This window comes from Nicotiana tabacum, chromosome 20 (assembly GCF_000715075.1).
Source record: "Nicotiana tabacum cultivar K326 chromosome 20, ASM71507v2, whole genome shotgun sequence".
NCBI lineage: Eukaryota > Viridiplantae > Streptophyta > Magnoliopsida > Solanales > Solanaceae > Nicotiana > Nicotiana tabacum.
The window spans coordinates 50,137,672-50,153,468 of record NC_134099.1 but is presented as its reverse complement, the minus strand read 5'-3'; the positions used below and the strand labels follow the sequence as shown (position 1 = coordinate 50,153,468).

Sequence of the window (15,797 nt, the reverse complement as noted above, 5' to 3'; positions counted from 1 at the left end):
ATTAATAATTGAGATGTTTGTAATATTCAAGAATAATTAATATTAAGGGTAAAATAGGAAAAAATAATTAATTTAATTTTGAACTTCTAAAATGATAATTAATTTGAGACGGCTATTTTTAAAAACTACAGACATATAGGGAGTACACTTTTTGTTATAATTTGTTTCTTTGGCATAAATTGAATTAATAGGAAGTTCAAGAAAGAAAGAAATATTTTTAAAATTTTGATCTTAAATATGCTATAATTATATATGAATATAAAAGTAAAATTAACAAGTTCGAAGTTGATTTTTTCCAAATGTATAAATATGTAAGAATTAATAAGTAAAGAGCATAGATCTCTTATAGAGAGAGAGAGAGAGACGCAATCACAGTAACACTTCGCACTCTTTCGTCTTCTCCAATCTCGACTGTTCTGGTAAAATCCACTTACTCAAGCATCTATTTTGTTTACGTATTTGCGTTTTCATCTCAAAGCTTCAATTATAGTTGCAACCATCTTCTTAGGGTTAATTTTTATTAATTTATTTATAATCTCTGTTTTGAACTTTGAAACCTTCCGATCATGAGTTCAATGTTACTTCTGATTTTTCGATTTTGCTTGTTACAATAATATTTATGTTGCTCTACCCTCTAAAAGTAATAGGCTTAACATTAGTCTTGGCCCATCTCCAAGGAGTGCTAATCTTGACGCCTTTCTAAATGGACTGGAACTTCTGAAAGTTGAATAATTCTTGGGGCAGCCTTACAGGTAGCTTCTGTTCTTACTAATCCTAGCTCAAGCGCAAAGAAAAATATCGGAGTTATTGTGGGTGTGAGCAGTGGCGTGAGATTTTTCTCTAAGCAGTATTCGACATTTAAGGAAGTGACAAGTGAACAAATCACTTGTTGCTCTATACTCCAACAAAATCATCGAGGAATAAAGCCAGGCAATTGACCATACAATTTTCTTTGAAAAATATTGTGATTGCGCGGTAGAAAATGACATTTTGAAGATATGCTCTCTTTATTGCATCATGGTCATTAGGATGATATTTTCGAATTGCTAATCTTTTCCCAAATTCAGCTTTTTAGTAATTTGAGTCAACTCCTTTGCTTTGTCGAAATTGTTCCAACTCATTGATCTTCTTCCATGTTAGGATGAATTTTGAGAGGTTGAACCTGGATTCGGAAGCTTGGAAGATGCTTTAGAAAAATATCTCTCCGTTGATATTTAAGTTGAATGACTAATTAAGATATCAACTTAGAAAAATCTTAAATAATTTTCATATAGTTCAACCCACAAAGGAAAATGTGAAAATATGGCCTTTGGGCATAGTTCAACTCAAAAGCTGTTCACGAGTAAATGATTGCCTAAGTCCATATAAGAAGACAACCAGTTCATTCCCCAACTAATGTGGGACTCTAACCCACTCCATCCCTCGCACACCCATACCTGCCAACTAGAACATGGACAATATAACATGGGGGTCTAGGGACGGACTTGGGTCTGATATAGATATGGCCCTTGAGCCTAACTCAGGCCCAGAAGCTAGCTCATAGGGGAGGATTGCCCAAGTCTATATAATGAGACAACCAGTCCATTCCCCACCCAATGTCGGACTCTAACCCACTCTAATAGAGAACAATGGATGTCTTCAAAACATTCCAACTAGTAAGAAGGAAAAAAAAATCTCACGATGGAAATGGCAGGAAGTAGCACACTTGGTCCCAAAAACTGCAAAGTTGAAGAGGAGAATGATTTGGTTTTTCAAAGTTAACCCAGTTTGATTTTTTTTTTCAAATATTAGTTTTGCGGACGAAAGGGGCTCTTGGTCCATTGTTTTAGTTGTTTAACTCTTGCTATGAGGTCAGCATTTCAAGCCTCGCTGACATCTCTTTTATGCAGTTAAACAAAAGGCTCAAAAAGTTAAAACACGTCATACACCAAGGATCGAACACTCGACCTCTCTAAGAGGATAGACGGTCTTCACCCGCAGGCCAAGGGGAGGGTGATGACAAGCGGTGTCATTTTATTCTAGTTGTACTGTATTTTCTTTTTTGCATGTTATTTACACATATATTTGCATCCGCCCTGGGTATGAGGGTAGGTGTACCAATTGCTTTGCGATGGTTGGCAACTTATTTGCATTCATAGAAGAAGAAAACAGGAGTAGCTTGCCCAGTCAAAGACATGGATTCCTTTATCTATTAATGGTGGCACTCCATAGTCCACACATACCATGGGAAGCAAGCATTCAAAGGGGACAACGTCCATAAGTGCTGCTTCAACCTGGAGTCATCTCATTCCTATTGAAAATTATCGAGTTCCTTTTGCAGCTTTGCAGGAAGCAACTAACGACTTTGATGAGAGTTTGGTCATTGGAAAAGGTGGCTTTGGAAATGTTTACAGGGGTGTTTTGTGTGATGGCACAAAGGTGGCCCTGAAAAGGCTTAATTCTGCATCCCAACAAGGTCTTGTAGAGTTCCAAACAGAAATTGTGATGCTCTCTCGGTTCTGCCATCCACATCTGGTTTCATTGATTGGATATTGTGATGAAAACGACGAGATGATTCTAGTTTTTGAGTACATGGAGAATGGGACCCTCAAGAGTCATTTGTATGGGTCAGATCTACCCAGTACGGGTTGGGAGCAGAGGCTGGAGATATGCATCGGGGCAGCCAGAGGTCTGCACTACCTTCATACTGGCTATGCCAATGCAGCTATACATCGTGATGTCAAGTCCGCAAACATATTGCTTGATGAGAATTTAGTGGCAAAAGTTACTGATTTTGGACTATCCAAGACACGGCTTGAGCTTGATCAAACCCATACTAGCACAGTCGTGAAAGGCACTTTTGGCTACCTTGATCCTGAATATTTTAGAAGGCAACAGCTGACAGAAAAATCTGATGTTTATTCTTTTGGTGTTGTTTATAGAAGTTCTTTGTGCTAGGACTGTCATAGCTCCATCTCTTCCGAGGGAGATGGTCAACTTAACTGAATGGGCAATGAAGTGGCAGAAGAAAGGACAACTGGAACAAATCATAGATCCCAAACTTGCGGGCAAAATAAGACCAGATTCCCTGAGGAAGTTTGGAGAAACAGCAGAGAAATGCTTAGCTGAGTTTGGTGAAGATAGGCCATCCATGGGTGATGTGCTGTGGAGTCTGGAGTATGCACTTCATCTCCAAGAGGCTACCATTCATGATAATCCTGAAGAAAACAGTACCATCCGGATTGGCGAGCTCTCTCCGCAAGTCAATGATTTCAGTCATATTGATGCCAGTGCTTCTGCTTCTAATATCTGGATGATCTCATCAAATTCGGATGATCTTTCTGATGATGAGTAGGGTTTTCTCGCAATTGGTCAAGTCCTACGGTAGATAACTAAGTGAAAATGGTACATACTGTCCTTAGGTGTTTGTTAATTCCACTTCTATTCATGTATCATATGAAGATTGATTTTTTTGTTTTCATAACAGTTTAGTCTGCGAGTTTCTGTAGATCCTCTTTTCATTTTATTGGGTGTGTCCGGTTGTTTCACATGTTGTATATGGTTTCTAAGAATTCCTTCATACATATGAAGTCATTCCATTAATACTATGTCACTGAAAAGTCTTTTAAAAACATGGAACAATTTGCAGCCTTCGGGACGACCTGATAACATAATTCTTTAACGTTCCCTCATGATGTCGCAACCAAAGCATGGTAATCCATTTTCTTCTTGTAAACAGGCAAAAGGAAGTTGGCATTGCATACCTCTTCTGAGATGATGGGCCCTCACATTTCTCTGGATGTTTTATATGTTTGAGATACTGCAGAATTGCTGGCTGGGAAATAAAGTAAAATGTAACATCAAAGCCTCTTTGGTTCCCTTTTTTCCCATTAATTGGCAATAGGGATGGCAGAGTTAGTTCGGTAATATGGTTAATTTATTTTGATACTTTCTCTTTCAATTACACAGTATTAATGGTGCAAATATAATTTCCCATTCTCATGAAATGTTACTCCTAACAAGTTATAGGTTTGAGACAGTGAAGCTGCATCCTTTTGGACGTTTGTTTGTTTGTCAAGGATCCATTAATATGGGAATTTGTTTTTAGCAACTGTCAGCACTCCAGTCATCCTACAAACCTGCAACATTTTGATTCTTCTTCTTCATCAATATGAAAGAAATACCACATAAAGGAACACTAAAATAGAAGCCAAATATGAAGGGCGAGCACATGTACTTTAGCACCTAATTGACTGAGAAGGTACTTCAATTCTACGATGGACAAGAGGTGGACGCATATGATCAAGGAGAAACTCGTGAAAAGTTACAGCATCTCGAGCAGGTAGCTTCTAGATGTCATACATGATTACGAGTTGGCTGGTGTTAACAGGTTTATCAGCTTCTCTTTTTCACTGAAGCTTTTCTTAATAAAAGGCTACAGAGAACACTCCATTATTTCCTGTGGTGTGCTTTGTTTATGCAAAAAATCAATTAGGCTTTGGAACACTAGTCAATCTTCAGACTCAATGAGCTGTCATCTCCTTCTGGCATGGAATTCTGTATCTGTTTGGGAAACTAAAATATAGTTGTTAGATTAAGACATATGTGGAGTTGGATTATGATTGCCCAAGCCTATGTATCTCGCAACAACAACAGCAGCTTCATTCTTAAACCAAGATGGCATAATTAGAATCAGAACACCAAATGGTCAATAGCTTAGGTGATAACTGATTTGCCACACTTGTTTCTTTTTATTCTTTGATAGAACATCCAAAACTGAATGAGAAGCAGTAACGGATTTTAGTGAACTTCGGGGTTCTAGTAAAGATTTGGTGTAATTTTCAAGCCAAAAGCAGATACTTCCAAGAATCTTCATGAATCAAAATAGGAAAAAGCTCAGTGAAATGACTAATGGATAAACCAGAATCAACAATTACAGAAGAAGATTATACAGAGATGATTCAGAATGAGCAAAAATCAACACCTTCATTCTTCAAAAATAGCACTCTGTATATCTTCTAATTGTGCAGTCTACTCTCTCTGATTTCTCTCCTGGTAATGTCCATCTACTTATGTAACAACAATAAACTGCCCAAGGATTTGTCAAACACTTCACTATTACAATGATAAAAGCAACTTGTTGCAAACGAAACATCTGCTTCCAGAGTGTGCAAAGAGGAACAAGAGGCAAGAAGATACTTGAGATGCACAGATTCACTCTATCACAGATTTATGTTACGTCTCAGTTTGAGGCCACTGAAGCATCGTCTAGAAGAACTGTGAGAAATCGTGGAAAATTGAAGCTGAATCACCTTCTCCGCCGTTTTCTCATTTATAAAGGGAGGATTAGTTGGTACAGGTAACTCTTCCTACTTTCTTTACTAGCATCTGCAATGCCTTGGACATGGATGGTCTTAATCTTGGAACCTCTTGTGTCCACAGAAATCTGACATGTACCACTCTTAGAATCTCATTTTTTTACATTGATAGTGTGGTAGTCGTACAACATAAGATTTGGATCAAACTCTCCCATTTTGAAAATGCTGCCATCCCTGTTTCATAGAGCAAAAATTTCTGCTCCCATTCTGCTGTTTCAAACTAGAAACTTAAGATTTCTGAAAAAGCATAAAATTTCTGCAGAACTCTTTTCTAGAACCACAGTAATTCTAAATACGACTTCTAGTGCATGTGTTCAACTACTTAAGCTTCTCCTTCAGCCACTTGTGGTCTGAATAAGATATAACTGTCCCCTAAACATACTTGCAGTTAACACAAGAGTTGAGCTGACAAAAACCAAAGCCTGCCATTCATCAGTTTTATAGCAAAAATTTCAAAAACACTTCATAGAAACATAGACATCGCTTTCACTTAAAAGGAAACATAATAAGTTAGGCTAGGGATAACATATTATCATTTTGACAACTGTGCCAGGGCAATTGAATCAAAACGTGAATTAAAAGTTACAGGAACCATAGATCTACTTTTGATCTCAAATAAGCCCAAGAAAAAGTTAAGATTGCATCAGAAGTTATGAGTTCGATTTCTTAATTATTTGATACATGTATTAAGTAATACTAGTACTAAGCATAATACTAGCAAAACAAATATGTTCTGGCGTAAAAGAAAAATGAATAAGTGTAAACGTACTCAGATGAAACGGCAAGAACATACCAGATATGAGTCAAGGAGATGATCTTTTAGCCCAATCTGGAGGCTGTATGGTAACTGTGAATGAATCATTTGCCATATCTTCACGTTGTGTTGTTTGAATTTCTTGGGCTGAATTGGCAACAGACCAGTTGCACCAGTTTACCTCAATGCTTTTTAGAGATACAGCATCATCAAAATGAGAAGGGATTTTCTCAAGATGCTTACATTTCGTTAAAACCAAATGTTCAAGCTTAGGAAAAGCATCATAAGAGACAGACCATTGTGCAACTTTGAGGTTATCCAGTTTTAAATATTTGAGTTCAGGGAAGTCTGAATCTTTCACTTCCCAGTGATCCCCTTCAAAAGCTCTGAGAGATAACTTAAGAATCACCAAGTTGGGCAGTTCTGCAATGGTCGAAATTTGGTTCCAAGGTAAACGAAACTTGGACAATGTCAATTCCCTTAGTTGCGAGGGGAAATTGAACTTGTGAGGAAGTTTAGCTGGATAGCTGTTGGAAACCAGCTTGAGGGACTCAAGGTGGCTTAGAAACTCTAATCTGGGAAAACGAACGCACCTACCCATCACTTTCCTTGAATAACCAAATGTCCCCGAAAATATGCAACTCAACTTTCTCAGTTTTGGCATCTTCCTCAAAATCTTCTCTGCATCTTCACCATAAGAGAGCCGTGGAGTAGAAAAGGTTTCCAACATAGCTAATTGAGAGTGAGAAAGGGATTCATCCATGTTCTCATGCAAACCAAATGAAACCCGATGGTTTACATGTATATGCCTCAATTTCACCATCTTTAGAAGTGAACAAGGTAAAATCATCTCGCCTCCCAATCCTCTAACCACAAAAGTCTCAAGATTCCCAAGCTTAGCTATAGATGAAGGAATTGAATTTGCATCAGTTTGAGCAGCGAAGTACCTCATCTGAATTAGATATTGTATTTCACTGGGAAAAGTACCACCAATGTTGAAAGATTCTAAATCCAACACTTTAACAAGTTTGAAACTGTCAAAGATGAAGGAGATATCACACGGCCATAACAAGTTATCCAGATCAATTGCATTGAATAGTAAAGAGCGGATATTTGAGCGAGATGGCCGCCACAAATCAATTTCATCTTGGTAAGAGTGAATGAACAATCGGTATTCCTTCAGCTGTTCATGGAACACATCCTCTCCACTGAGCCAAATAAAAGAAAACACATGAAAATTAGAGTTGGGATAAACATTAAAACATAATACGATTATATTAGTATAGTTATTTTTACCTATTGATCTGGAGAAGGAAATTCTCTTGTTTGGCCTTTTCCACGCAGAATTTATGCAACAAATCATGAATGCGGCACGTTTTTACCTTGGCATTGGGTCTCTTCTCCATGCCCATTACTAGATTTCTACGAATAAGATCTTCCAAGAAACCTTGTGCGGCATCTTCCTGTCCTTTTTCCTTGTTTGCTTGTACAAACCCTTCGGCTTCCCACAACCGAGTCAATTTTGAGACATGAATATCCTTGCCCTGCAAAAATCCTCCAAAATAGAGAAAACAAGGCTTAAGATAGTGTGGTAAATTCTTGTAACTGAATCCAATTATAGACATGCTCTCTTCTAAGCTGCCAATGCTCTGGGAACCTAGACTTTCTTCTACTACTTTCCACAAATCTAGTTTCTTCTTTTTCTGTTTCAGAACACCAGCTACTAACACCACTGAGAGAGGCAACCCTCTACAACGCCTTGCTATCCGAGATCCCACATCTGCAAGTTCCGGTGGACAGGTCTCCCCTTGAAATACCTCTTTCTGTAACAATGTCCAACTCTCATCATCTCTGAACAAATGAAGATGATGGGGATCACTTTCACATTTAACATAATTGGCAATGTCACTCAACCGGGTTGTTAGAATAATTCTACTCCCACTCCGAACATCTCTGAAGCACAGATGTAAATTGTCCCACACTTTGTTGTCCCACACATCATCAATGAGAATCAAGAATCTCTTAGTCAACAAAAATCGGCGTAGCTCATCAGCTAATTCACCATCTTCTTTTACATTGAGATCAGCAGGCTCAAGAACATCATTCAAGATGGTCAGCAACAACTCCCTCCATGAATATATTTGAGTCACAAGACATTGAGCATGGGCATCAAAGTGAGAGGTGACTGTTGGATCATTGTAAATCTTCTTTGCAATTGTAGTCTTGCCCAATCCTGGCATGCCAACGATTGAGATGACATCTAGTTGAGGTGATCCTCCAAGTAGCTGCTCCTTTAATTCGTCCATTGTATCCTGGAAACCCTCCATTTCTTTGTTTGTTCTTCGAGTATTATCCGAAAATGACGGTGCAAGATTAGTGGAGGTTTTTGCAACTTCATGCGCTGTCACTTCAATCTTCTTTCTTTCACAAGTCTCCCCAACAACTTTATTTACAATCTTAATATTCTCAACAACTTCAGAAATCCAAAGAACTTTGTACCAGAGTGGATAAGAATAGGACAAGCACGAGTCAATGACATACTCGGCCTTGTATGCCATTACAGTAACACTTGTTATAAGACCATAAACTTCATCATGCTCATCATAGTGTTCTGAAAAATGATCAATCAATGATGTTAGATACAGTAAGCCCTCCTTGACTGATCCAATCTGATGATTTAAGTCAACAGCCAAATCAAGCTTAGAACATGAAAGCTCCTCCAATTTGCCCAAAAAGCAATTGAGAAATCCTAGTCCATTTGTCTTGGGGAAGCTATAACTTGAAGAATCTGGAACTTTCAGACAAACCGTCTTTACCTCTGCCTCAACAAACTTAAGCAACTGCTTGACATCAGAGAGATATAATGTGTAATACCAAGCAGGAATATACCCCTTGATGGAGAAGAAACAAATGTAGTTTTTATCTTGAACGCGTTTAGCAAGATCTTTGAGTTCAAGATGCATATTGCGGTACTGTACAATATCTACAAGTAAAGATCCCATGTCCAATAGTTTGTCTTTAACTACGGAGATTTGATTATGCAGAAAAGAGATTGAACCAGTATCATAGTCCAGCACCTTGTCCTGTTGGGTTAACAGAAGATTGATAAAGCCTTCTCCATCTGTCTTATGCATCTCATAGGGTGATGCATCCACAACTTGATTGCATGCATTTTTTACCTCCTCTACCTTGACAGATTCAATCTCCCCTAGAAAATTAGATGATGAAAGTTCCATATTCTCACTGCTGCTTCCATCCATGAAACTTTCGTTAAAAGAAGCAGCATCATTGTTCGGCACCTTGTCCTGGTGGTTTAATAAGAAATTAATAAGGCCTTCTCCATCTGTCATGGTCAAAGGTGATACATCCAGAACTTGCAAGCATACTTTTCTGAACTCTACCTTGATAGACTCAATCTCTCGTAGAGCATCAGATAACCAAAGCCTCATTATGTCAGTGCTGCTTCCGTCCTGGAAAATTTCATAACAAGAATCACTGAGTATTGCTAACCTTTTCACAGTCACTTCAGCATGCATTAAGATATCATCCAATCTGTTAAGTTCTGTGTGGCCTGAGAAGATCCATGAGAATAGATCTAATGAAAATAAGCTCTTCACGAGCACCCTCAATCAGATCCAGAACTTGATATTCCAAAGTGGCTTTGTACTTTAGTATATCCATCAAGCTTCCCTCAGATTTGATAAGCCAGAAAGCCACAGTCAAAAATTGAAGAACAAGATTGACCTCCCTACAGTTGTTGCTATTCATAATATCCTCATAAGATAAACACATAGCAGATTGCGCCTCAATTGCGATGGTTCCAAATCCCGTCGAGAGATTATTTTGCTTCCTACGTTCAATTTGAGGAACTAGAGGTTCAATAAGATATGTTACCAGGAGCAATAACCCACCATAAAACCTTTTGACCTCATCTGCAATAGTAAACGTCAAATTGGTTTCATCCTTCAGTAGCAGATTTTCGAGAATATATTCATGAAACCTCATCCATCATGGGCCTATGTGAAGATGATGTATTGGAGGATTTTAGCATGCTGAAATAGGAATCAATGACCTCAAAGTTCATAGGAAGAAAGTTCAGCAGACTTATTGTGGGATGGTCTAATGTTGATGATGCAGAAATGCTGGGATACATCTGTCTAATCGCTGCCTTAATAAACTTGAATTTAAGAAGCAACTGAAAATGCAAGCAATTAATCATTTCTCTGACCAAGTCTTCTTGCTCCGTATCATTAGAAAAAGAGTCTTCGTGATGCGTATCATAAGAAAAAGAGTCTTCTTGATGCGTATCATAAGAAAAAAAGTTTTCTTGCTCCAAGTCATGACAAAGAGAATCACAGACTGACCATGCTTGGCTAATCGCAGATTGAATAGAGGTCAAAATAACAGTTATCTTAGTCTTCTCTTTACACTGCTTTAATCCATTCATGAAATAATTTCTAAAGAATATCAGCTCACTCCAAACATAGTCAATCAGAGATTTCATAGGACCTATTGTGATGGCGACTTGACGGGTTAGTAGCTGAATCAGATCGACTTCCACCTTGACATAATTAAACTTCAGTTGCAAATGAAAAAGCACATCGTCTATTTCAGTAGTGTTGTGCATTTCCTCATCATAGGAGGAGTAGATAGCATTTGCTGCCCCAATGGCCAGAGCTTCCATATTTAATCGAAGAGAAATCACTTCTTCACATGGAAGGGGATAAGATTCTATGTCCCTGAAAAATCGAGAAAGGTAAGAAAGTCCCCTTTGGGGCCACCTAATTCGACCATCACATCTAAGTCTTAGATCCTCCCGGAAAGCACTAACAAAATCCAGCATATATTTGGCATTCAATATTGTAGTAGTCTCAGAGCTTGATGACTTTAACCCTATCAAGGCACTCTGATAAATCTGCCTCAATTCGGGCTAAAGGGACGACTTACCCTTTCCAGCAATTTAGAGAACTCACCATCCATATTGCAGTTCGACCCCAAGAAACATAGGTATGCTGCAGTGTAAGCTACATCCTCAACATGGGTGAAGAGATCCTTCATACTCTCATGCTCAATGCACCGCTTTGCAATTAATGTGAAGAAGACTCGTAGATGTCGGAGCTTCTTGTCAAGCAAAGACGCTGCAGGCCCTACACTAATAAAGAACAGAGCGCGATGAACAGAACCAAGCAAAGATTCAACAAACCCCACCATCTCCATAGTGATTCGACTAGATGATCTTGATGGCTTTGAAGCTCTGATTCGCTTAGCAATAGTCTCATGTTCAATTATTGTCAGCACCTCGGAAATCATTTGGCTAGTTGATCTTGATGCCTTTGAAGCTTTGAATTTCTCAGCAATGTTCCCCATTTTATTGGTAAGGTTGAAACGGGGAAAACGAGAACACATCTCAGAAAAGCCATCACGAGCTTCTAGAAATAGGGACCTAAGTTGTCCAGATATCCCATTCCCAGGGTAGCACTTCTCCAGATTCGTGAGAAATACAGCTACATGCGTTAGGTGCTTTGTAGCATCGTCCAATTGATTAATGGTCGGTCTACCTAAATGCTGGCCCTTCACAAGGTTTATGGCACCTATCACATTGCGACACTCCTCGGCCATCTCCTTTCCACCTTTTCAGTTTCCTCTAATAGTTAATAAATCCTGCAAGTGATAAATTATTATCTTAAATCAGCGCTTGACTCAAACATATTTCAGGCATTTTACTGATTCCATTACCCCCTAACCATCGAATAGTCCAGTATTTCTAGTTTCGCCAATCTTATTCTTTACAAGTGCATCAATGACCTAAATGTTGCAACCATACACCAAACAAAGATGGATAGCTTCACAGTTATCTGTTTTCCAATTTCCAAAGAGCTAATGAGGGATGAAACTTCCATTAGAATCTAAAATATGGTCAAAGAAGTGTGTTGTCACAGCCGTGAACTCTTTCTATAACTTTGAAATACTGTACGGTTTGGATTTTCAACCATGTGAAAGCGTTTACAAAATTTCAAGACTCTAGTCGTACTTTGCAAACATGTATGCTGCTAGGTTTGATGTTGAATTCTATCATCACTGAACCTGTTGATTTGAACAGCTTTTCAGTTCAAAATTTGATGTTTCATTGTGGTGTTTGAGTCTTTAACATCACTATACATATGAAAAAGAACTAATAAGACGAACAAAAACAAAAGAGGGACACCTTAGTTTCGTATTGGTTGAAATCTAACTTCAAACAAACTCCAACGGCAAACACCTTAATACAGTGAACGAAGTCCTCAAACGCCAACCAGCTATTCCTGCAACTAACAAAGCATAAGAATTAAGTAAGCTAAGAATGTATTTTGCAAATGTTATAAGAAGGAGAATCAGAACACACCGTTTGGAGGAGTGATGAAGAAAGTTGATCAGTTTAGTCTTTAGCCTAGTTTCTCAAGGATTGAATGGTCTCAACGATTGCATTCCTTTCAATGTGAGAGATATAAGCAATGATTAAAAGGTAGCTAGACTGATTAATTGGTATTTTCCTACCTCATTTAATAATGTTCTTTGTTCATTTCTGATTGAACTTCTTTTCATGTGAAAGAACAAAAGTTAGTAGTACTAATAAACAATGACCATATTAATTCATCTTTTTCCTGTTTTTCCTGTAATGGACGACAGATGGGCGGCTGAAATGAAATAATGAAATAATTTATTTCCTTTCATCTGATCTTTCATTATTTGTTTTCAAACGTTTTTTGCTAGGAAAAAAACAAGTAGAAGAGTTGAACATCGTTATTTTCTTCTAAATTTATGAGACCCATTTACTAGTTGCTATGAACCAAAGATGCTAATCAGCTAAAGGAGAATATTGCAGGATAATAATAACTCAATACTTTTCTCTTTCCTAGCATTGAAAGAACAAAGTCAACATCTACTTGTGGTTTGATCAAAATTCATACACTATCGCAGTACTAGGTACAGTGCAATGCCATTACTGCAGAAAACTGAACAATAAAATCTGTTGCTACTACAGCTTACTTTCGTACCGATAGAAATTTAACTTGTACAGTGATGGAAGTCCTCAAATCCCTAGAAACGGAAACCAGTGTCCTGCAGCTAACAAAGCAATTTGCTCTCTTTCTTCTCTCTTTTTATTCTTTCAATAGATAAGAAGCTTACCTAATCTCTTATCTAATTGTCTGTGAAAGCCAATAAAAGATGGAAGTATCAATGACCAAAAGGCTGACTGACTAATTGGTCTATTTTATCCTACATTTCGGTCCTAACCATTTAGCTCTCATTTGTTTTCTTAATTTTATTTTTTAACTTTGAATTTTATTCAAATTTTAATCATTAAGTATATTTTTTATAATTAAGATCTGTAACAAGGATTTAATTTCATTAAGATGCTATCATCAACATTCACTACTAACCATCACCATCTCCCACCATTATCACCGACCGCTGTGCACCACCCAATACCATCATACTTAACTACCACCGACCATCACTGTCACGAGCCAACTCCTACGCGAGCCGCGACGACACCTAATACTACTTACTAGGCAAGCCAATAGCCATACAATAACAACGAATTTGAATAAAACATGGTTTAATAAACTCAACAACGGAAATCTCATGAAATGTCTCATGAACAACAACAATACTGCTATAATCATCCTAAATACTGGTGTCAACGAGTACATGAGTGCTACTAAATATTAAAATACAAAGCAAATTCCTCAATAAAGTGTTTGGACAATAAAACATTAACAAAGGAAATAAACGAAAGAGAACTTCAAGGTCTGCAGACGTAATATCATCTACCTTGCAGTCTCTCAAGTATTGGTACCAACACAACTCTAGCAATCAACACGTCCAGAGTACGTGGATCTGCATACCAAGTACAGAGTGTAGTATGAGTACAACCGACCTCATGTACTCAATATGTAGCAAATCTAACCTTGGGCTGAAAACAATGACAAGATTAGATAAAACAGTCAGAGACCAATATCAATGACAACACAAGATATAATGATGACAGTAACAGTAAATAGCTCAAAGGAATTATCATTCTAAAACCATCAAAATGCCAACTTTCAATAATAAACGTTGAAACGCTCCCGGTCCACCCGAAACTCAATCCGAACATAAGCCCAAACCCAAAATCATCATACGAACCTATTGGACTCAAATTCCGATTCCGAGGTGGTTTACTAAAAATGTTGACTCAAGTCAAACTTGGCAACCTTAGTCTAATATTATAGAACTAAGTGTTCCGAATTCAATCTGAACCCTTCCAAAACCAAACCAACCATCCCCGAAAGTTATAAAATAGTAAAAGAACATATGGGAAGTCTTAAATAGGGGAACAAGGACCTATAAAGCAAAACGACCGGTCAGATCGTTACATTCTCCACCGCTTAAACAAACGTTCGTCCTCGAACAAGTCTAGAATCATACCTAGAGTACCGAATAAGTATGAATATTTTCTTTGCATGTCCTCCTCGATCTCCCAAGTCTCCTCCTTGACTAGTTGACCCCTCCATTATACCTTCACTGCTGAAATCTTCTTAGACCTCAACTAGCGGACCTGCTTGGCAACAATGGCAACTGGCTCCTTCTCATAACCCAAACTCTTATATAGCTGAACTGTGTTGTAATCTAACACATGCGACCTGTCGGCATGGTACTTCCGGAGCATAGACACATGCAAAATAGGATGAATTCTTGATAGACTGGGAGACAAGGCAAGCTCGTAAGCAACCTCCCCAACCTACTTCAATACCTCAAATTGGCCAATAAACCTCGGACTCATGCTCTCATCAAAATTTCCTGGCCTTCTACGTCTGAAATATTTTGTGCGTCTCTTGGACCTTAATTTCCCGTTTGGAATTCTTGGCCATCTGAACCTCCTGAATTCTCTCCGTCGCCTAGATGTGTGGCAGGAACATCCTGATCCGGTGATTAGATCAGATTTGCGGCATGCTTTGTCAAGCGCTGGATTGTGTTGGATAATTTGTTTTAGGGCATAACGCTTCGTACAAATGTCATCCAATGCGATGAAAATAGCTTGCCTGATGTAACCAATTCGCGGGATTGTTATAGACTGAAACTTTTCTTCAATGATGGTTATGGTTCGGCTTGCCAACAATTTTGGAAGGGAAAAGACAAAGGCTTGCTTTATATTGATGTCTCCACCAATCTCGAAGAGTATCTTTGCCATTTTTTGAAAATGCATGTCAATGTCATTTCTGTCGAATGACACACACTTCATCTGGAAGAGTTATCTTCACATTTTCTCCTGTCTTTGGCCAGTATCTCCGCAACAAACTTCATGTAGGATCCTGATATTAAAGGCAAAATCTTGGAAAGTAAGAAAAGTATTTTTGTCTTCAATTCCAAGTGAGTTCTACCAATCTCTGAGAATTCCTGAGAACCTCATGATACCCTTCATCGGCGAGACTTTAAAGAGAACTTTCTCACCCACCATAAATGATAAATCACATACTTTTTGATCCGTGTAACTCTTCTATCCGGACTGTGTTATACGAAGTCCCTCCTGAATCAACTTCACCTTATCCAAGCCATCCATTACCAAATCAGTACCATATAACCTAGCCTCGCCGGGGTCAAACCAATTGACGGGAGAACGACACCGCCGACTATATAAAGCCTCAAATGGAGCCATCTCGATG

At 38.3% G+C, this 15,797-nt stretch overlaps 1 protein-coding gene and 1 pseudogene across 18 annotated transcripts; one reads left to right on the top strand and one right to left on the bottom strand.

The window, feature by feature from the left end:
* Positions 1-311: 311 nt before the first annotated feature.
* On the top strand, positions 312-3,611 carry LOC107795984 (receptor-like protein kinase HERK 1; annotated as a pseudogene).
* Positions 3,612-4,875: 1,264 nt separating this feature from the next.
* Positions 4,876-13,328, bottom strand: LOC107795985 (putative late blight resistance protein homolog R1A-3). Of its 18 annotated transcripts, XM_075241369.1 has the most exons (7): positions 13,146-13,328; positions 12,494-12,578; positions 12,317-12,413; positions 12,143-12,195; positions 7,408-11,772; positions 6,151-7,319; positions 4,876-5,779 (listed from the first exon to the last, which is right to left on the bottom strand). In XM_075241369.1, the coding sequence occupies exons 5-6, from the start codon at positions 9,645-9,647 to the stop codon at positions 6,161-6,163; spliced, it is 3,399 nt and encodes a 1,132-aa protein (XP_075097470.1). In that variant the 5' UTR covers positions 9,648-11,772; positions 12,143-12,195; positions 12,317-12,413; positions 12,494-12,578; positions 13,146-13,328; the 3' UTR covers positions 4,876-5,779; positions 6,151-6,160. The 18 variants fall into 18 exon arrangements, with proteins under 18 accessions (XP_075097470.1, XP_075097469.1, XP_075097473.1 ...); XM_075241368.1 differs by having other exon boundaries at positions 4,876-7,319; XM_075241372.1 differs by having other exon boundaries at positions 4,876-5,564; positions 7,408-12,195; positions 13,146-13,314.
* Between the last annotated feature and the right edge of the window lie 2,469 nt (positions 13,329-15,797).